Source organism: Eptesicus fuscus, chromosome 21 (genome assembly GCF_027574615.1).
Source record: "Eptesicus fuscus isolate TK198812 chromosome 21, DD_ASM_mEF_20220401, whole genome shotgun sequence".
In the NCBI taxonomy this organism is placed as follows: Eukaryota; Metazoa; Chordata; class Mammalia; order Chiroptera; family Vespertilionidae; genus Eptesicus; species Eptesicus fuscus.
Window position 1 is genome coordinate 19381029 of NC_072493.1, and position 22921 is coordinate 19403949.

At 45.7% G+C, this 22921-nt stretch overlaps 1 protein-coding gene and 1 non-coding gene across 4 annotated transcripts in view; both read left to right on the top strand.

The window, feature by feature from the left end:
* CSNK2A2 (casein kinase 2 alpha 2) overlaps positions 1 to 22157 on the top strand; it is a 36059-nt gene extending 13902 nt beyond the window's left edge. Inside the window, exons 5-12 of one of the 3 annotated variants that reach the window (XM_054710032.1) lie at positions 5392 to 5451; positions 10778 to 10861; positions 11633 to 11743; positions 12171 to 12272; positions 13263 to 13363; positions 14146 to 14294; positions 16015 to 16108; positions 17266 to 20192. In XM_054710032.1, coding sequence (XP_054566007.1) covers positions 5392 to 5451; positions 10778 to 10861; positions 11633 to 11743; positions 12171 to 12272; positions 13263 to 13363; positions 14146 to 14294; positions 16015 to 16091 — 684 coding nt within the window. In that variant the 3' untranslated portion in view covers positions 16092 to 16108; positions 17266 to 20192. Of the gene's footprint in view, positions 1 to 5391; positions 5452 to 10777; positions 10862 to 11632; positions 11744 to 12170; positions 12273 to 13262; positions 13364 to 14145; positions 14295 to 16014; positions 16864 to 17265; positions 20193 to 21731 lie in introns of those variants that run through there. The other 2 variants (XM_054710030.1, XM_054710031.1) reach the window with 2 other exon arrangements.
* Positions 8971 to 9116, top strand: LOC114230985 (small nucleolar RNA SNORA57). Its single transcript, XR_003616976.1, has one exon. It is a non-coding gene; the product is annotated as a small nucleolar RNA SNORA57 (small nucleolar RNA).
* Positions 22158 to 22921: the final 764 nt, after the last annotated feature.

Below are 22921 nucleotides of genomic sequence, written 5' to 3' on the forward strand. Positions count from 1 at the left end.
TTCAGACTCTCAGATGGTGTGTGTTCGTGCACACTGCATACAGAGCAGATGACACAGAAAAGCCCTGCCCTGGTTATTTACATTTCTTTTCTTCCTTCCTTCCTTCCTTCCTTCCTTCCTTCCTTCCTTCCTTCCTTCCTTCCTTCCTTCCTTCCTTCCTTTGCATTTGCACATTTTATTAAGATACCTGACTCTTAAATTATTTCTTTAACTAGAAGCATCTCTGGAGAGAACATGCACCATCTGTAGACATTTAAAGATACTCATTTTCCCTCTCCTGGACCTGAGCGCCCAGCTCACCAGCAGGAAATACTAAAGCCGAAGCCTTTGCCTTGCGGGGGGCACACAGGGAAGGGTGCAGCAGCCCCTACCCCCTGGGTCCATTCAGGTCCGGGTGCTCCCAGACACCTCGGGGGCTCTTGGGGCATCTGCGCCAGGCAGCCTCATATAGTTCTTATATTCTTATTAATTTAGAATATGATGTGTTCTTCAGAAGCAGAATATTAAGCCGGTTTTTCATGAATTTGTGTTTTTCAAACACCGCAACCTTAACTCATGTCAAGGTTTGGGGGCCAGGCATGCTGGACATGGTGGAGCACAATATGAAAACCAATATGAGAAGAGAAAGTTTTTTAAAAATCAAAAGCGGTGTTGATTTCAGGGGCATTTAGAGATTTTTAGGTGATGACAACTCTGCCAGTGAATAAAAGGCTTGTGATTTTGTTGGGATGGAAGTTAGGGACAAAATCAAATCAGCAGTTGAAATACGCTGTATCAGGAGTGATGCTTTTGGGTGAAAATAAAAGAACCTTATCCTCACACTTAATTTTTCTTAGGTAATCACCCTAAAGAGGCTCTAAGGTTAATCAGTGAACAGTAAGCACTTATAAAACAATAAGCAAGTTTTATATACAGTGTTGCATTCCCCATATGTAACAAGTTTCCTTGTGACTCCAGTAGTGAACTCTAAAAAGTGGGGTATACATTTTTTTCATTAATTTGCTGTGGGTGACCCAGGTTTATCAAGGTGCATATGTGTGCGCATTTCTGCAAAACTAAACAGGCTTTCATGAAGCCAAACATCTTTCTAATGCAAACATTTCAAAGCCAGTCTTCATGGAGCTTCATATTAAAACCCCTTAGTCGGCTTCCTAATGAGTTCTTACCAGCTGTCCAGCCACATGTAAAATTTCACTTCCGCATTTGTGTTTCGTGAATTGCCAGGTGGATTTGACAACTGGCAGAAGGTCAGTGTGTAATTCCCTAGAGAAATCTGACTTCTTACAAAGGGGATGTTTGGATGGCATACATTGTCTAGGAGCTTTTTTAAAAAGGATCGTGGGATTTTAACGTTTTTAGAGGCTTGCATATCTGAAAACATTTTATTTTATCCTCCCAACTAACATTTTCCGTAGTGTAGAATTCTAGGTTGTAATTAATAATTTCCTCAGCCTTTTGAAGAGATTGTTCTGCTCCTACCACTGAAGCCATTGTGGTTTCATCTTACGTGATTGTCTTTTGTTTTTCTGTGGAAGCCTGCAGGGTCTCTTCCTGCTCAGGCTCTGAAGTTGCCCCGTGACATGCTTTCATATGGCTTGCTTTCATCCTTCGTTCTGGATACTTACTGGGCGTTTTCAATCTAGAAACTTGTGTCCTTCTGTTTCAGAAAAGTATTTTTAATGTCTTTGATTTTCTTCCCTTCTTTGTTCTCACTTTCTCAAACTCATTCGGATGTTAGACTTCCTATTGTAGAGCTCTGTTTTGTTCTCTGAGCCTTTTAAAATAGTATCCTGTTCTTTTATGTTTTATGTAATATCTTCTATTTTCTCACTGAGAAAATGTCTTTTTCCCCCCTCATTATGTTTTATTCTTCATGCCTTTTCTCTGTTTTTCTTTCAAATTCCTTTTTTGGTGAGTTTCTATGCTCTTACATTTATCTGGAATGTCATGGAGTTTTATTTTGTGTGTGTGTGTGTGTGTGTTTTAATATGTTTTTATTGATTTTAGAAAGAGGGGAAGTGAAAGTGAGAGAGAGACAGAAACATCAATGTAGAGAGAAACATCAACCTTGATCAGCTGCCTCCTGCTGGGGATGGAGCCCACAACCCGGGCATGTGCCCTGACCAGGAATTAAACTGGTGACCTCTTGGTTCATGGTCAGTGCTCAACCATTGAGCCATGCTGGCCGGTCCCTGTCTTTCCTGAAGTCTGTAAACCCCAAGCACTATTTTCACTACATTTCATGGTTATGAGACTCACTTCTGTATCATTTTCAAAGCAGAAATAAAAATTCACATCTTGTGGATTTGGGTTTTCTCTCCAAACTTTACTTTGAAAATTTTTAGACCTGCCCTAACTGGTTTGGCTCAGTGGATAGAGTATCCGCCTGTGGACTGAAGGGTGCCAAGTTCAATTCTGATCAAGGGCATGTACCTTGGTTGTGGGCACATCCCCAGTAGGGGGGGTGTGCAGGAGGCAGCTGATCGATGTCTCTCTCTCATTGATGTTTCTAACTCTCTATCCCTCTCCCTTCCTCTCTCTGTAAACAATCAATAAAATTATATTTAAAGCCGAAACCGGTTTGGCTCAGTGGATAGAGCGTCGGTCTGCGGACTGAAAGGTCCCAAGTTCGATTCCGGTCAAGGGCATGTACATTGGTTGCGGGCACATCCCCGGTAGGGGGTGTGCAGGAGGCAGCTGGTCAATGTTTCTTTCTCATTGATGTTTCTGGCTCTCTATTCCTCTCCCTTCCTCTCTGTAAAAAAAAATCAATAAAATATATATATATTTAAAAAAAATTTTTTTAGACCTACTGAAAATTGGAAAGAGTAGCACAGTCAGTACCCTTATGATACTCACCTAGATTTACCAGTTAATATTATGCCACATTTGCAGTTATTTCTCTCCATCCCCCCACACTCCCCTCTTTATCTCTAACTATCTTTTTGCTGAAGTCATCTTAAAGCAAATTGCAGGCATTGCTTTACTTCACTCCTAAATATGCTAGCACTAGACGGAGGATATTTTCCTACATGACCACAGTGCACTTAAGAAATTTAATATTTATGCAGTCATGCCACCTAATAGAGACAGTATGGACTCCATATTAAAAGGTGTCCCAGTGATTGCTGTCCTGGGAACGTCCTTTTTAGCTCTATGGTTGTGAATATCTGATCCAGAACCCACTTAACATTTTTTTTCTATTATTGATTCCTAATTTGATTGTGCTGTGTCCAGAGAACCTGATGCATATAATGTTTATTATTTGGAATTTGTTGATGATTGATGCTTGTGACTTTAGTACATGGTCAGTTTTTATATCAAGTTTGGTAATTTAGTTCAGATCTTTTAGGGCCTTCCTCATTTTTTCCCTTGTATTTCATTTTATGGTAGAGGTACTGTTTTGGTCAATTTCTCCTGGAAATCATCAGGTATAACACTTCATGTGTGTCAAAGCGATAATAAAAGACACATGGCAATATTTAGAATGTGTTAGGCCTAAGCACTATATTCAACTAGTGTTTTTTTGTACTATATAAAATTGATATTGGTTGGAGTAGTTGGAAATGCTATGTTGGCAGACCAAGGACATTCATTTACACAGATGCTTGGTATAAATACCACATGATACCACCTTCCACAGATAAAACCCAGCTAGTACAATAGTCCATATTCATTTCTGGAAATAATCTATCCCAGGCCTCTGAGGGGTAGTAAATGCTATTTTCCCTGTCATGGCCTGTTTATTGACTTGAGGTTCAACTTGGCATCATCTCTGGGAGTGATCTCCTTAACTCTCACAGGAGAAGCTGACCTGACACGCAAAGAGATGGTATCTTCGCCTAGTTCTGTACATACAGGTTGGGGGTGTGCTGGGGAGAAGAAAAAACTTGAGTGTTGGGCTGGTATGCAGTTGAATCTCGCGAGAAATGGTGCAGAGGTCTTTGTGCCTTTGTGCCTGAGTGCAGTAGGGGCCCATCCCGGCCAGCCTCCAGTGGGCACCACCGGAATGTGGACTGTAACGTATGGTTTCATTCCCTGTGGTGCCTGAGCTGGCTGCTGCCTGGGTTTGGTGAAATCAGATAGCCTTACTAGGCTGGAAGGAGAGTCACTGATTTAAAAGGGGACATTTGAAAAAGAAGTCCTGTTGTTCTTAGAAGTTGTTAAATTTGATTTTTAGCAAATAAAAAAATTGTTTTGAACAGATAATGTATTTGCCTATATCTAAAATATGAACTGGTATGCGGAAAAAGTCTCTTTTATTCCTCTGTGCCCCAATGTCCATCCTTCCTCACCCCCCATGTATATGAAACCGCTTTTTATTAATCTCATCATTCTTACAGATACAAGCAAGTACGAATATGTAATTTTATCCCCCCCCCCCCCTTTATTACACACTGTTCTCTGCTCCTGGAGAGCTTTTCTCTATATTGCTTGAGTCTTCCAATAAAGGAGAAACAAAACATATTTCATAAAGGTGTGCTTATTAATTTCATCAAAAGTGCTGCTTGGACTGATGGGGAAAGAGATCTACTTGGAATTGATGTTGGATTGATGATCAAAAGTAATAATAGAGTTTCGACAAGGGTTCGTGTTTTAATGAACCTGGATTCATAAATGCTACTCTGCCTTTTAGAAATTGAAAATTTTCAAAAATCTCCCAGTGGGTGGGTCTTTGGATTATCAATCATGAAAATGTGCATTTGTGAATCAGTTGTTTAACATTTCACTCCACCTCTCCTTTTTGCTTCTCCCTAAAACATTGATTTAGTTAGTTCCCATCAATATTGCCTGTGAGGTGTTCTCTTTCCAGCCTGGAACTGGTTTGTGGGGAGTGGAGGGTATAGATTTTTTAAGTCTTGCCATTTCCAAATGCTGTAGCAGTTGCTTTTCCTCGTGTTTCTTTCACGAACAGGCTGTCTTGCCACTGTTTTCCCACGTGGGCTGATGCACTTTTTCAGGGTCTCCTATCCACAGAACTGGGTCTTCTCCACGCAGCGGTCGCCAGCCAGTGGTCCGAAAGGCTGTCGACCGCTGCTCTTGCTCTACAGCAAACGTGCAGCCGCAGTGGGCGGGTTTGTTGGAAGTGCAGTTGGACACCTGTGGCTTCATCTCTATGACTGCAATTGTGGGGTTTGAAACCAGGGAGCATTAAACATGTTTTTAAAGGGTCCAAGTTGGAATGAATGGTTTTCTTCCCTGGAATTCTTTGGAAGGCTGAAGTATCAGACCCTCTGTAGTCTGTGTCCCCATTTGTTGCAGGTCAGGGAGTAAAAAGTTCTGGGCTTCTTCAGTGACTCACGCTTAAAGTTTACAGAGAATAATAACCAACATTTGGATGACAAGATGTAATGACGCTAATGTAACTTTGTTTTCTGAAATCTGTTTCAGCAACTTTACCAGATCCTGACAGACTTTGATATCCGGTTTTATATGTATGAACTACTTAAAGTAAGTGGCACCCGTGAACAGTGAATTCTGTTCAGGCTTAGTCATTAAGGGGGAAGTTTTTGAGCGAATAGAGAAAGAGCAGGATGTTTCTTGATACCCAGAGTACTTAGAGGTTTTGTTTGTTTGTTGTTTTGGGGTGTGTTTCTTTCCTTGATGCCTCCATCTTGGGACCTTTACATAGAAAGTTTCCAGTGGAACTGACAGAGATGGCCAAGTCCAGGGGCATCATAGCAGAGATTAGACCCTCCCTCTTCAGAGCTCTTATTGCCCTAGGGTTTTCTTTCCGCTGCTTAATCAATATTTACTATTGATTTTACTGCATAACAAATCACCTAAACTTAACGACTTTTACAGATAGTTTCTTATTTCTCATAATTCTGTGGGTTGGCTGGGTGAGTCTTTTGGTCTGGGAAAACTTAACTGGGCCAGCTGGTCAGGATGGTCTAGGGTGATCCAGGATGGCCTCATTCACATGTCTGGAGGGCGGCTGGAGTAGCAGAGGCCTCGTCCCCCTGGAGGCTAGTCTGGGCCCTTCCCGTGCTGGTCTAGCAGCAAGAGTGTAAGTGACATGTAAGCACTCTTCTGTGTCATGTTTTCAGTTGTTGACCAGAACAAGTCATGTGGCTAATCCCAGACTCAAAGAGTGGGAAGTAGACCCCACCTCTCGACGGGCAGAGCATTGAGGTCACGTTGTGGAGGGACATGCATACCAGGATTGCAGGCACTCCTGGCCATCTCTTTCTTGCCGTCTCTTACAATCCCCTTCTTATATGAGACAGCCCAGCCTCTAGCCCTGGCTAATTAGCCTTGACATGCAGGGAGAGTGATGGGTGGACCTTCTAGGAGACTTACTAATCCCAAGACTGAAATTTTCAAGCATTACTGATTGATGGAGAAATGATCTCTCTTAGTTTGTGTAGGTAAACATTTAGGTAAAGAATTCTAAAAAGGTGTATAAAATGGAGTAGACGGATGTTTCCTAAGTTTTTTAGTGTCATGGAGCACTAAGAGTCTAATGACAACAGTGAAATCACTCCAAAAGTGCTGTGAAGTATACAGTGTTACTTAAGTTTTAGGAGGGGTGTGACCCCAAATTAAGAACCTCTGAAAGAACGTAAAAGTGATGGAGGTGTTGGCGTTACTGAAAAATGCCAAGATGGAGTTTTGATGGAATTGTGAATAGTTGCTTGAACACAATACCAAGCGTTTGAGGCAGACCAGCACCCCAAAGGTAAGGTTGAAACCTGGCACAGTGGCCCATAGACCAGGTAAGACATCCAGTGACGCAGGTCTTCACAGCTGCTCCTCCAGGCGGCACTGGGTGTCTGGTGTCCTCTCCGTTTTCCAGAGGCAGCAGCTAGGTGGTAGGTATTTTCTGCTGATGAGGCATGGAACCCCAGATGACATTTGGAAAACCTCTTTCGTGCTTAGTGGTCAGAAACGACCAGATTTTAAAACTGAAAGAATTTCCCAAGGAATTTAAAAGTATGCCAGTAGCTCCCCAGGGAGTCTGACTAGTAAACTTGGCAAAAGAATTAATTCCCTTCGTGAATTTTCTTTCATCAGACGATTCTCACATCCCAGGTGTGTGTCTAATTCATCTGGGCAAAGACTAGGCAAGATAACAGAATCAGCACTCCTGTTCTCTCTGGGAGAGGCAGGCCAGGGATAGAGAAGAGGCAACATTTAAACTTTGAAAATGTAGAAACAGGTTGAAGGCTGCCATGATTGCTCGTGAATCACGAGTTGCGCAGAGTTGGGTCTGATTCAGATTCAGGGAGGTCTGTCCTCAGGAGCTCTGGTCCATCTCAGAGGCACTGCCATGGCAGTCTTGCTACAGCTTTGCTGTAAAACAAAACAAAAGAGAAAGTCAAATTGAAGTAGAACCTACATAAACAAAGTACTAAATCTTAAGTGTACAGTTTTTTTTGGATTTTACCTAAGTGAAACATTTATCCAAACCTACACAGAACTATGCTGTCCAGAATAGTAGCTTCAGCCTTGCAGGTAGGTATTTAAATTAAGTAAGCTCTTTAGCTTTGTTATTCACATTGAAAATACTCAGTGGCCTCGTGTGGCTATGGTTACCGTATTGGACAGTGCGGAGATAGAGTATTTTTTTTTTTTAAAATACGTTTTATTGATTTTTTACAGAGAGGAAGGGAGAGGGATAGAGAGCTAGAAACATCGATGAGAGAGAAACATCAATCAGCTGCCTCCTGCACACCCTCCACTGGGGACGTGCCCACAACCAAGGTACATGCCCTTGCTCGGAATCGAACCTGGGACCCTTCAGTCCGCAGGGCGACGCTCCATCCACTGAGCCAAACCGGTTTCGGCTAGAGTATTTCTTCATCACAGGAAGTTCTGTTGGACAGGGCTGGTGGGGAATGGTATGAAAACCCATAGAGTCCAGGCGTCCTCAAACTACGGCCCGCGGGCCACATGCGGGTATTTTTGCCGTTTTGTTTTTTTTACTTCAAAATAAGATATGTGCAGTGTGCATAGGAATTTGTTCATAGTTTTTTTTTTAAACTATAGTCGGGCCCTCCCAACGGTCTGAGGGACAGTGAACTGGCCCCCTGTTTAAAAAGTTTGAGGACCCCTGCCATAGAGGCTCTCTTGTCCCCCTTGTATTCAGTATCCCCTTCTCTGAAGATTATAGTCTGACCTCTACCACTATAATTTAGTTTTTATTTTTACTTTTAGTTATTTTTTGAGAGAGAGGGAGGGGGGCGGTAAAATCGATTTTTGTTGTTCCACCTATTTATGCAATCATTGATTGATTCTTGTGTTTGCCCTGACTGGGGATAGAACCCACAACCTTGCTGTACTGCGAGGATGCTCTAACCAACTGAGCTACCTGGCCAGGGCAATCACCACAGTTTAGTTTTGCCTGTTTTTGACCTTCATATAAAAAGCATCGGACACTGTATACTCTTTTGTGTCTAGGGAAAGGAAAATGGGCTTATACCTGGAATGCTGGTGCTAGGGATCATTCCCTGGCTTCTGGCTTCCCTCCCACACAAGGATGCCTGGTATAGTGCCCTTGCTAGTCTAGGCCAGGGGTTCTCAGTCAAGTCTGCTTCATACCCCAGGTCATTTGGCAGTCTGGAACTGTCTTTGGTTTTCACTATTAGAGGGGTGCTTTGTAATCTGGTATGTAGTGGGGATTCTGCCTGACTGACATCCTACAGTGTGCAGGGCAGCTCCCCGCAACAAAGAATTATCTGGTCCAAAATGTCCACAGTACCAAAGTTGAGAAACCCTCATCCTCTCCCATGGAAAACTCCCACCAAGAGCCCTCAGTGCCAGGCACATAGTAGGCACCCTGAGATTCTGGGTTGCTATCATTATCACTCATGGAGGATATTATGGGACTCAGGCAAGCTTAAAGTGCTTTTTAAGACAAGCCAAAGGGCCTACTTTTGAAATTTATGAAAATAGTTATATTGTGTAAGAAAAGGGAGATTCGGGAGCAAAAACTTTTTTTTTTTTTTAATTTAAAACAAAAACAACCCTCCTCTTCTTGGCGGGGTCTGGCGTGCGGTCCCAGTCCCCGAAATATGTGGAGCAGAGGATAGGCGCTCCTGCCCCCTGGGTGGCATGTCTTCAGTGCCGATGGTTTCCAGTCCGTGGTTCTATCCTCAAGCACCGGGACACGGGGAAACTAAATCAATGAATAAAACAAGAACAACCCAAATAAAAAAGTGGATGAAAGATTTGAGCCAACATTTGTCCAACGAAGATAAAGGCTGACAAGTAAGCACAAGGAAAGATAATCAACTTGACCACTCATTAGGGAAATACAAATCAAAACTGCAGTGAGATACCACTTCAGACCCACTGAACGGCCATCATCAAAAAGGTGGGCAACGACAAGTGTGGGGAGGATGTAGAGAAACGAACCCTCACACGCTGCTGATGGGAATGTAAAATGGTGCAGCTACTTGGGAAACAAATGTTTGAACGTTTAATGTAAAACCTACATGCAATCCAGTACTTCCACCTTTTGGAATCCACCCAAGAGAAATGAAAGCATGTGTCGCCTCAGAGACTTGTACATGAACATAAGTAGCTCATTCATAAGAGCCAAAAAGTGGAAACCACCCAACTGTCCACCAGCTGGTATGGTCACACAGTGGAATGCTACCCAGCAAGCAAAAAGCAATATGAGTGAATCTCAGAAACATCTGAGTAAATGAAGATGGAGTACTGTATATTGTATTATTTTATGGATGTCTAAAAGGCAGATAGATCATAGCAACAGTTAGCAGATTAGTGGTTGGGAGCAGAGGATGGGAGGAGGAGTAGAGGGCCAGAGGGGTGTGGGGATTGAGGGAAGGCAAGCTTGAGAGGACGGGAAAGGGAGAGAGAAACATCAATGATGAGAGAATCATTTATCAGCTGCCTCCTGCACACCCTCACTGGGGATTGTGCCCGCAACCTAGGCATGTGTCCTGACCGGGATTCAAACCATGACCTGATTCATAGGTTGACTCTCAACCGCTGAGCCACACCTGCCGGGCTATAATCATAATTCTTAAAGACCAACTGGCTCAGAGATTGCTTTTAAGGGTAATACTAATATTAGAATGTGTGTTAATCTAGAAAACCCCCATAAGACACTTTCTAAAAAAACAAGCCACCCTGAGAGAGATATTTGGATGTCGTGCTTCATGTCCACGTGGACTCTTGCGTGTCATTGAACCACTATGAGAGGTGACTCCAGTGAGGTTCCCAGGTCCGATTTTAAACACAAAATCTGAACAGATGAATGTATGGTTTCTAAACTCGGGTGGCCAGTGCAAGCAGGAGAGGAGTGCTGAAAGGAGAGTATCATTCCACATTCCTCTCCCCCAGCCTTTTAAAAAATTTTTGTATGTTTGTTTGTTAATCCTCACCCGAGGGTATTTTTCCCATTGATTTTTAGTGTGGAAAGGCGGGACAGGGTGGGGAGGGAAAGAGAGAGTGAGAAACATGGAACCTGCAACCCAGGTACATGCAGGAATTGAACCCTTGACCCTTCACTGCACAGGTTGATACTCTTATCACTGAGTCAGACCAGCCAGGCCTCATTTCCCCCATTTTAAGAAACTACCATCAGAGCCTTGACGTGGCCTCCTTAGCCCTCTACCAGCGGCCAGCGTCGTGTGCAGAGAGCAGGGGCTGCCTCCTGAGGCCGGTTTCTTCTCTTTTGTTACAGACAGTAAGCTCCCCAGAGGAGACTATCCCAGTCAAGCTGTCACAAGAAATGCGAATATGATTGCAATGTGGGGGTGGTAGAGGGTTTGCTTACCTTTCTCTGTGCTTTCTTACCTAATAGGCTCTGGATTACTGCCACAGCAAGGGAATCATGCACAGGGATGTGAAACCTCACAATGTCATGATAGATCACCAACAGAAAAAGGTACCATACCGGCTAGGCAGCCGCCAGCCTTGCAGTGGAAGGCGTAGACCACCCCTGGCCAGTACTTAGGTGGTTTCTGGAGACCCCTGCTGCTTTCTTTGGCAGACTGGTGATACTATTATTTCCCAGTTCCCAGTGTGGGTTCCTACTTTGCATAAGTGTAGTACACAAGGAAAGCAGCTGTACTCCCTTGTTTATTGTGGTCATGGTTTTCTGGGGGGCCTCAAGAAAGAAACTGCAGCTGATGGTTTCTACTGCTTAACGACCCCTCAGACCAATCTGCCTGGCCTTAAAAATATCATTGATCCCTCTTATTTTCAGTGCCCAATTCTGGTTGTCCCTGATTGTTGAGTAAATGAATCACCTAGTAGATTAATGAAAAGCTGGAGCAGTGCCTCCATCCTGGAATGGAGCATGTACCCCCACCCTTTCTGTTATGACTACAGCTTATAATGAAAGCTGTTGATGATGGGGGATGTGTTGCACATACAGGTTGTATGGAGCCAGAGAGAAGCTTAAGCTCTATTGATCTCAAGAGAAAAGAAACCAGGATAATTTAAATTAAAAAAAAAAAGCAAATACGATTCTAAGAGCTGTGCTCAGAAAAGGCCTCTTACGCAGTTACTGAAAGTACAATTTTTTTGCCAGTGCATTTGCTAACATTTTCTTATACGGCCAAATAATTATCATTTAATGTGGTGTGGCCCTGTTCTAAGGCACAGGCATCTATAAAAGCTCCTTTCACATGTTTTCTTTCTGTCGTATTTGTAGCTGCGACTGATAGACTGGGGTTTGGCAGAGTTCTACCATCCTGCTCAGGAGTACAATGTCCGCGTGGCCTCCAGGTACTTCAAGGGACCAGAGCTCCTTGTGGACTACCAGGTAAAGTGGTTAGCGGAGCGCCGCTGGGCTTTTTGTGTTTCCTTGGGGCTTTTCCTTTTTCCCGTTGTTTTTTGTTGTTGTTTAAAATATATTTTTATTGATTTCAGAGAGGGAGAGAGAGATAGAAGCATCAATGATGACAGAGTCATTGATCGGCTGCCTCCTGCACGTCTCCTATTGGGAATTGAGCCCGCAACCCAGGCATATGCCTTGACGGGGAATCAAACCGTGACCTCCTGGTTCAGCGCTCAACCACTGAACCACCCGGCCGGGCTTCTTGGTTTTTATTGAGTCAGTTTGGATACATTCAAAGCCTGGTCTTTGTTCCATCCCAGAATGATCATTGCTGATTTTCCGCAGCTACCTCTTTTTTTTTGCTCAGGAAAATGGAGCAGCTGTGACTGACTGCTTGTCCTTATTTCCTCAGATGTATGATTATAGCTTGGACATGTGGAGTTTGGGCTGTATGTTAGCGAGCATGATCTTTCGAAAGGAACCCTTCTTCCACGGACAGGACAACTATGACCAGGTGAGCGAACACCATCTGGCTCATATCCATTTGGGGGCAGATGCCAAGAAAGTAGCATCCTTGATAGGGTGCTGTCCTTGAGCCACTGGTTATCTCTCAGTGTCCTCATAGGAGCTTTTCTTCAGGTGAAGGATTTCACAAAATTTTGCCTGCTGTTACCAGGTCTCCAAAGATCGATGACGCTTCTCTTATGCCCAACTTCAAAGTGAGCCGTGCAGGCAGGCACCTCCTTACCTAATGAAACTAGGTTCTAGTCACTAAATTTGATGACCCCAGAATCGTCAGCTTCTAGAGCAGTGGTTCTCAACCTTTCTTATGCCTCGACCCTTTAATACAGTTCCTCATGTTGTCGTGACCCCCAACCATAAAATTATTTTCATCGCTACTTCATAACTAATTTTGCTACTGTTATGAATCGTAATGTAAATATCTGTGTTTTCCAATGGTCATAGGTGACCCTGCTAGCGGTTCTCAACCTGTTGAGTCAATTTTGATACATTCAAAGCCTGGTCTTTGTTCCATCCCAGAATGATCATCGCTGATTTTCCACAGCTTTGAAAACTGTCGCGACCCACAGGTTGAGAACCGCTAGCAGGGTCGCCTAAGACCATCGGAAAACAGATATTTACATTATGATTCATAACAGTAGCAAAATTACAGTTATGAAGTAGCAACGAAAATAATTTTATGGTTGGGGGTCACCACAACATGAGGAACTGCATTAAAGGGTCACGGCATTAGAAAGGTTGAGAACCACTGTTGTAGATGATTCCTGTAATAAGTTGCGTTATCGTTTCAAAGGCATTTTGGAAATCTGCATTCGTGTGGATTCTTGTCCTTGGGTCTGCTGCCCGTCTTCCCGGGCTTGGGTCTGTACCTGTTTCCTGGGGAAGTCGTGAGTGGGAAGTCTTTGGCTCCCTGTCCCAGCATCCTCACGGGCGTGCAGGGAGTTCTGTGCGTGGTGATCTGATCAGTTTGTTTGTGTTTCAGCTTGTTCGCATTGCCAAGGTCCTGGGTACCGATGAGCTGTATGGGTATCTGAAGAAGTATCACATAGACCTAGACCCACACTTCAACGATATCCTGGGACAGTAAGTAAGAGAGGGAGAGGAGGGGTGTTAACTCAACCCCCTGCAGACGTGGGAAGGTTGGCAAAATCTCTCTCTAAAGCTCTTCCCCTTTCTAATTGTATAAAATCAAGTAGCCTTCTACCCGCCCCGTGCATTTCTTACTTTGAGATATTTGGACATTGTTTACATGGGTCTTCTATTAATTTTATTTTTCTAAGAGACAGTCTGCTTATCAATAGAAAATTATAATGTTACAGAAAAGAAGTTTTCTGGCTTAGCATATGCTTATTTTAATGGAAATATCTTAGAAAGCTGTGCTTCTTTGAATAAGAAACCATTTCTTTTGTTCTCTGTAATGGATTATTTATAATTTTAAAGCCTGTTTTCAGATAGAGTTTTGAAAAGTAAATGTGTTGAAATTTTTCCAATAGTATTTTATGAAACGCATGTTTCTAAGGCCAGCAGCTCTAAATATAATGACTGAGTAATAACAATTACTCAGTCACCTCTGTGCCTCGCCCAGAATTCACTAAAGCCATCTAAATCTTTTACATCCGAATCAGATGTAAACGTCTTAACTAATTCATCAGTCATGGAGCACTGTTTTGTTTGAGGATCATACAGATGTTAGCAAGTGCACTGGCTGGGATCAGAGCTGTAGGGGTGGGGCAGGTAGCCGGAATGAGATTTAAGGAGCTTGTAACCAGTGTCGTACTCTCTGATTTTGTTGGTTTTGGCCCCACTACATAAGCATCTTAGTTGAATTTTGTTTCAGAACACTAATGCTCTCCTTTTCTTCTCAGACATTCACGGAAACGCTGGGAAAACTTTATACATAGTGAGAACAGACACCTCGTCAGCCCCGAGGCCCTAGATCTTCTGGACAAACTTCTGCGATACGACCATCAGCAGAGACTGACTGCCAAAGAGGCCATGGAGCACCCGTACTTCTGTGAGTCTCCAGGCGCTCTGCAGAGGCCTCGTTTTTTAAAGGAAAAGTTCTTGCACCCTTTATCTTTGAGGCCGGTCAAGGGAATTCTAGGTATTTGAATTAATGCCGCTGGAATTTGGCCTCATTAGCTCTAAACCATTGAGACAACTTGGCAGGTCTGCTTCTTGATCCCTGGAGGTATTTGCTTGTAGCTCCCTCGAGTCTGGTCTGTTAGACCAGCAGTCACCAATCGGTGGTCCTCGGACTACTGGTGGTCCATGAGGTCCGAAAGGTTGGCGACCGCTGTGTTAGACCATTCCCTGTGACTGAGTTGGTAGATCACAAGTTTTCAAATATATACTTTTTTCTTGGAAACTAATCAAAGATAACAAACCCCCCTGCCCCCCCCCCCCACACCAGCACACACAGAAAAACAAGTAATTAGTTGAAAATAATTAGTATGTTTTTAAAGAAGGAAATAAGTTAAATAAGAATTTGCAGAAAGGAGAGCAGGTATGAAAAGACCTCACTAAAATTCTATCTGAATTACTGACTTCAGAGAATGTGTATAAATTTCATTTATGTGGTTGCTTGTTCTGCACAAGTGCAGTTCTCCGCACTGATAAGGCACGTCTCACACTTTATTCTCAGCAGTGTGGGGTGGTTTAGGCTAGTCAGAGGAGACTGAGAATAAGGGAGGTTAAGCGACCTGTCTCAATTCACTATGTGAATCGACCAACACTTTCAGCCTATCTGTTGCTTGACTAATATGCCATCTTTCCTTCTTTTTCCCTCTGCAATTAACGGAAACTTGCCTGAAGTTGACATCGCTCTGTGATCTTGGAACCTATTGGCCCATAAGCATTAGTAGACAGTGAATTTGAAAGATCTCACCCTTCAGTGGTCCAGGGCACAGAAATCTATTTCTACCCTTTGAGTTGATGGAATTCAGAGCACTGATGTTTACAATATGTAATTCATGATCTGTCTACTTTTCTGAATACTCATGCTTCTATTTTTTTAAAAAAAATTACTATTGCTAAAAATGGTTAGGTCGTCTCTATATATGTATATGTATATTATTTTAAATTTTTTTAATTATTTTAAAAAATATATTTTTATTGATTTCAGAGAGGAACGGAGATGGAGAGAGAGATAGAAACATCAGTGATGAGAGAGAATCATTGGTTGGCTGCCTCCCGCACGCTCCACGCTGGGGATCCAGCCCGCAGCCTGGGCATGTGCCCTGACTGGGAATCGAATGATGACCTCCTGGTTCATAGGTCGACACTCAACCACTGAGCCATATACCGACTGGGCAAAATGATTAGGTCTTCTAATGGCTCTTTTTATTCACCCTTCTCTCTGAAGTGCTTATTATTGTGCATGCATTGAAAAAATTGGGCGTTGGGTATGATGTTAGTATTAAAGGAAAATAGCACAAAAGAAAATGAGTAGAAAAAAGAAAAGAAAATGAGTAGACATTTGAATAGTGGGAGATGAGTCTGTGCCGCTCTTTGTGAGTCTGAGTCATTGAACTTGACTCTGAGGAAGTATGAGTGCTCACCCTGATCGTTTTTCAGTGCCTCGTTCTTCTATAACCATACGCTGCCACTTCCCTCGCCCTCCTGGTCCTGCCTTTCCAGCAGTGTGTCCTCTGGCTCACTGTGGAAGGCGGGGCTCAGTGTGATGTTCCCTCCCTCACCGCCCAGCCTTGCTGACCTGGCCCTTTGCCTTGCAGACCCCGTGGTGAAGGAGCAGTCCCAGCCCTGTGCGGACAACGCTGTACTTTCCAGTGGTCTCACGGCGGCCCGATGAAGACTGGAAAGCGACGGGTAATGCGGCATTGATGCTTGCCAATAAAACCAACCAACCCAACACAAACCTTGAAGGAAAACTCCAGTGTGATACAAAGAAATTCTAGTCATTCCTTCTAAACGCAAAGAAGAGTAAAGACCTAAAAGTCTGTCAAAAAGAAAGAAACTCCCCAGTCCTAGTCTCCAGGGCGCTGACGCTCCAGCAGCGGGCGAGACGCTGCACCTAGTTCAGGATCTGAGGGGCCGCTCCCTGTGGGATGCATGGGAGATGGGAGACTCGGAGTTGTTGTGCACTGACCTGTGTTTCACAGGAGACCACTGTTGAATTAACTCGTTCGGTCAACCAGCTCTGAATACCTGACTTCCTGTCTATTCCACTGTGGTCTGGGTTTCCTTGGGTGAGATTCAGGCTCGTTTTAGCCGCACGTCAGCAGCCTGTACTGACACACCAGCCTCACTTACGAACAGGAGATATTAAAACAGCGACAGTATTTTTTTTTAACTCTTTTACAAATTCATGTTTTATGTATTTTTTTATGACATGAGCTCTCTAGGAAATGTACCTCAGCCCTGCAGTTTCCTCTAAGCGTATTAATTTGGGAGCAAACTGCAGTCACTCTCATGAGTCCCCTTGGGTGTCAGCAGACGTCACTTTAAACCCTGTGATGCCACGAACAGGTCCATCCGTCTCTTCAGAAGTTAGATGCTAAGTGCATAACTTGGAGCTCACTGTAACCTTTGTTGATTTGCCTCACCATAAAATCTTGTTGCTATTTTTTTTTTGGTGTATCTTTTTTTCTTTTTCTTTCTTTCTTTTTTTTTTTTTTTCAGCCTTGTTAAGGAAGCCTCACCATTTCCCAGCACATCCCTGTGTGTGCACCTATTTTAACGCATCTCTCTGAAACAAAGATGCTTTGTTCACAACCATAACTAAAGCTGGGAAGTCGGTCTTAGGTCAGGGAGGGGGAGAAGGAGGGAAAAGATTCTATGAGAATTTATTCAGGAATGACCTATTGGGCAAAGGAAAAATATATATCCCCATCCCCACCCCCTTTTTGCCTCTTTTTATCCCCATGAGAAGTAATTCCCCGCTGTAATCAGGGTACTCTGCATTTCTAAGCTCTGATGGGCAATACGTGAATGTGATGGCAATGACAAGTCCGTCTCGCCTGCAGGGCCTGGAGGTACATGGGCAGAGCCACCCACAGCCCAAGCGGCGAGGGCCTTGGGGGAGGAAATGGAGTTCCCGGAGTGAGTAGCAGAGCCTGGGATCCATGTGCCAGCCTTCACGTTAGCAAAGGAAGCTAGATTTTGTTTTAAAAAGTAAAAATAGTGCTGATTTCATTTGGGGGACTTGACATTAACATGATTTGCAAGCAGTCCCCTCACCCCAGCTGCAGAGCCACGCCACAGCTATGGGGACTCGCACAGCTAGGCTGGAGCTTGAGGGGTCTGTCACCATGTCACATTAGGATTTCTTTATTAACTATTTAATAATGCCATACATTTTTATAAGGATAGATTGTTTGTTTGAAAGCATCTGTTTACATTCCATATTCCAATAAAATCATATTGGTATTGGTAGCAGGTCCTATCTCTAAATGTAGATTCATTTGGTTGGTGGGAACTTGAAATACAAATAAAACTCTTATTTATAGAGTTGAGCTTACAGATGAAAAAATAAGATCCCAAAGCCAGGAAATGAATTCCGCCAAGGTTCTCATACATATACTACCTGCCTGCATTGCACATTCTGTATATTACTGTCTGCATTTGTTCTGTCTGAAAATGAAAGACGAGGCACGAGCTCTTGGCTGGACCTAGATACCGTGTCAGGCAGTAAAACTCTGTCTGGAATTGTCAGAAGCTTCTCACGTGCCCTCCGAGGCAACACGGAACTGTTGTTTATTATCAGGGAGATGTGCCACTGTGTGTCTTTCCTGCCCCGCCCCTGTGTCCCCATGCTCTCCTCCCACCCCTTTAAGGTGCCTGTGTGGACCAGGCCGGGAGCCGAGAGGAGGGCTTGGTGAAGTAGTGACCTGTGGGGGCCCAGAGGCAGGAGAGCATCTGGAGCTGAGCCGGCGGTTCACTTGTCCTCTCTCCTTTGCTTGTGACTTGGTAGGTGCAGACGCTCACCTGCCTGCCCTGGCTCTGCAGCCGCCGCTTTGACAGGAGCAATGCTTTATGCACAGTTTCCTTTGCTGCCACCTGTCCTTTGCCTGTCTTCATGCCTTAGACGTGCAGCAGAACGGAGTTTAAAACGCCCACTCCTTTCTCGTCTGGCCTTGACCAGCTGCTGGCTGCTGCCACTGTAGGTTGTTTTTTTCCTCCCAAACTGGAGTGAGTCCAGTCCAGACCTTTTCTCTTAACCTATGCCCAAACCATGGTGTGTCCCCTTGGACCTGGCTCCGCTGATATTTGAGACATTTCCCTGGGTTAGGAGATGGTCTTGGAGAGTTCTGAAAGAGAGGGTGTGTGTGTGTGTGTGTGTGTGTGTGTGTGTGTGTGTGTGTGTAAGAGAGAGAATGTCTAATACTTAGACTAAGCTATGGTAGATCTACCCACCCTCTATCCTTTTCAGTTAGCATATTTCTTAATTCATCTCAGTAATTTTCATTTGATATTTTGTTTGCTTCATTACCTTATAACAGGTTAAAAGTGCCTATGATAAGGACTTATTATTTCCTAAAGAAAAGCAAAAAATGTGGGGAACAGGGTAGTGTTACACTGTCATCTCAGGTACTGCCTGTGTTTAAGAACATAGACCTGATGTGGTGAGGAAAAAGCTCCTGGCCACGGGCAGGCGGTGTATCACAGCCGGGCCACCGTGAGCATGGCCGCGGGGATTCCTCCAGCTGAGGCGGCTGCGGGGCAGAACTGCCGATCTTTTCACCTGTGGTTTACTTGCAGTTCATGCTCCCCTGGGTCATATCAGCTGGCCTGCTCCTGTCCCCTCCCGTCCCTGTGGTAGGTGGCTGGGCGGGAGCAGCCGTCACATGCATAGTGCAGACCAAGCATTCGTGGCCCTTCTTACAGTGAGGCGCGTGCCGATGCCAGTTCTGCGGGGCACTTAACCGGCACGCACTTGGCTGGGTCTCCTTACAGACGCTCTCCAGTACGTCTCTAGCACATCGGTACTCACGAGGCTCAAAGCCAATGTTTTCCCTTGCAAAGAGGAAGGTGCTCAGACGGATTCATTAGAGGAGAAGGCAGAGCTTGCAATCCTTGGGGGCTGGGAGAGGCCGGGCCAGCGGGCTGTTAAAGGAGAAGCTGAACCAATAAGTCAAAAGGTCAATCTTGAGGGAATGTGACTTGTGAGGGGAGAGGACCTGGGGGGCACAAAAGTCATGTTCTGGATGTGCCCTGAGGCGGGCACTGCCCCCTGGATTGGTGCCGGTGGGACCACAAGGTGCTCTCCCAGGCAGATGCCGAGTCCCAGCAAGCTGGCGGCGGGGGGCTCAGCCTGGGCCTACTCAGGGAAATGACAGGTTCTCCCAGGTGCTGCGTGGCTGAGGATGGGAGCAAAATTACTTTGGGACACAAGCAGCAATTGGAGGAGTTTTGTATATGCACTGAAGTGGATCCAAAAGCTCAGTTAATCGTTTCCTTTAATGCCAGGTCAGAGTAAATGGTTTGCTTAGAAACCTGCATTATGCATGGGCACCCACAGGGAAAGCAGACTTCCCTCCTCCCATTGAGCAGGAGTGGGTAGTATAACCTGGCGAAGTCATGGAGATGGAAACCCTTGTGAACGCAAAAGCAGGGTCCACATGAGCACACAGGAAGCCAAAGTTTGTCAGTGAGCTTAACTCGGAGACGGGACGTGCTGCCTTTAGGGTGGGAACGGGGCCGGCGGGTGGTGGGGAGACACCAGCTAAGAAAACCAGTGGAAATGTGCTCTGAGCTACATGGATGTGTTGGTGAACACGGCCCCACGCAGGCCGTGAGGTGAGGCAATGGGGCTGTGCAGGTGGGCGTACTTTTGTGTAGAGACTCAACAATGTGCTACAAATGTGATACTTAATTCCTGAACTACATGTATTGAGGATTGTTTTTAAAAAATCACCTTTCATTGACTCAATAAATTAACCGTTTTTCACTTGCTGGCTTTTCTTGCTGTGAATGGTGACTAAGAGGTTGGGACAGAAACCTTGGCACCCCGTGTAAAGCTTGGGTAAATCAAGAACCCTGGAGCCGACTCGCCTTCTGTTTGCCAAAAGCAGCGCTGCCTGGCTGGCGATCCTTACAAATGACCACCTCAGACACAGTGGTGGCCACCTCTGTATCACTGGATGGCTGATGTACGATTTCTGTGCTGCTGCCCTTAGTGGGAAGAAAAACGCCCTGTGAAATCCTGTTTTGCCTAAATAAAAACGTTGGTCACCCGCCTTCCCAAGAGGGCGACAAGCCCCTGCTCTGAGGACCTTAAGCTTGTGTTTCCTGTCTCGGGAGAGAAGGGGTAAACCTTGAACTGCAGAGATGTGTGTGGTGGTTGCAGTAATCCCCTCGGTGGGTAGACAGCGGGAGGCGTGTCGGCGAGGGGACGTATTGCTGGTTCTTGATTCTTGCTTCTGAGCTGCACCCCTCAGACACCCGCTTCTTGGGGCTGACCTGTTTTACTCCACAACTTGAGCCTTCGTGGCAGTGCTCTGCGTTTAAAACGCCTCCCCGACCCGTTCCTTGCAGCACTCGCGGGCATGTGCTGTTGTTTGGCAGATGGCGGTGTCTTTAATGAATGTTCTTTTTCTCCCCGACTGGTCCCTCTGTGGAGTTGGATGCTTGGAAATCAGTTTCTGAAGCGCTGAAAGGCAAACTAATTTCTTATCCGTATGCACCACGTGGCCTCTCAAATACTGAGCAGTAGAGCTCTTTACCCCAAGAGTTCATGGACCGATGTTCCTGTGACCGCCGCCCAGGTGCGCAGTCCTTCCCCTCGGGGCTGAGGTGCCGTTCTGAGACTCTTAGAAATTCTGCTGGCATCTCGCCTCCCCCCCACTGCGCTGGACATGGGAGGAGGAACAGTTTTCAGACCAGGCTTTCAGGGGAGAGTTAAAAATACAGGGCGGGCAAACGGAGGTTTGCAGTTGTGAGCACACTGCCATTGTGCCGTTCTTTGGAAGCTGATAAAGCTCCTAGGAACCCTGACCTGCATGTCTTTCCATACGAACAGCTGTAAACCTGCTTTGCTCACCCCTGTATGAGCTAGTTCCCTGTTTCAGTGGACTTGGCCCTTTCTCTGTCATACAGAGAAATACTTAGTCCCACGCTGTCTTCAGTAACTTGGGTCAGATCTGATGGGGCGCCAGAGGCCAGTGGCCTGCACACCTTGTAGCTAGGTTCCCACAGAACGGTCAGCGTCCCGGACCTGAGAGGAGGGGAAGAGACTCGGTCACCCCCGTGGTGTCCAGAACTTTCCCCTTGCTCTCACACAAGGCCGTGCAAAGACTGCCTCTTGATGGGGATCAGAAGAGGAAGTTTGGAAAGGGCCTCACTAGGTTTTCTGCAAAGTGGCACGGGAAAGGCAAGCCTGCACACACTCCCCGGCCCTCTCCAGGAGGGAGCCACGGACAAGGGAGGCCCGTCCTCACTCCCGGTCAGATTGATTAATGCGTCTTTCCCCTCCTCCCATCTCTTTCCCCAGGTCTGTTGCGGTTCCTCTCACTTTTCCATAAGCAGAACAAGAACCAAATCAAACGTCTTAACGTGTGTAGAGAGATCACGTGCCGTGAGCAGACACAAACGGTGGCGGGTTTGGCGAGCACGAACTAGACCAACTGAAGGGCAGCCCACCACCGTATATCAAACCTCACTTCCGAATGTAAAAGGTTTCCACGCCTTTGGCTTCCGGTTGACTTCCTCCTGACCCAGAAAGCATGGGAAATGTGAAGGGTATGCAAAATGGTTGTTGGTTACTGTTGCTCCCCCCGCGCCCCTGGACGCGTCCCGTGGCCGCCTGGTTTTCAGCAGACCACAGACTCCGCAGCGGGGGTGCGGGGGCTAATACGGCATGATGGGCAGTTACATATTATAATTTTAAAAGTATATATTATTGAATAAAAGGTTTTAAAAGAAATGTATGGAGAGTTTTCAGTATGGAAGGGGCCGTTAACCGAGACCCATGGCCAGGCGGCTGACACAGAAGAGCATCGTTGGCAGGTCTGGCCAGAGGACAGGGGGGCAGTCCCAGAGGCGGAGAGGCAGGTGCTCAGGATGCTCTCTACAGAGATGAGAAGCCGAGGAGGGATGCTGAGCTCACCCTGGGAAAGAGGCGGCTGATTTAAGGAGACTTGTGAGCCCAGAAAGCCAGGCTTTGCCTCAAACACGCATTTGGCCTCCCTGACTGGGCCTTGCAAAGCAGGTGAGACCCATGATGTAGGTGTGCCGCTTCGGTGAAGTCATTAAGGTGCCTTAGCCCCTTGGCGTTCCCTTTGCTCTTGTCTCCATAGTTATTCCACCTCCCAATCCTGTTCCCTCTCCCCAAACCCCCTTCTTAAATAGCATCTCACCGTGGAGGATGGAGGCTGCCGTCCTGAGGCAGGGCAGGGGCCGGGCTCTTGGGTCCCCACCCCAGGGCTCTTTCTGGTCGCATCGATAGGATGGTGCGGAAGCACTGGCTGTATTTATCAAGGGAACAAACTCGACCTGTTTTTACAAATGAGCCTTCCCTGGCTCCCTCAGTCCTCCCCTCCTAGGACAGCTGTGTCACAGCCTGGTGTCTGGCGGTGGCCTGTGCCCTCCCACCGCCTATAGAGAGCAGAAGCGACAGGCAGACCCCCACGCCCAGGTGGCTGGATGCCCCCCACCCCCGTTCTCCACAAAAGCTACCTGGTC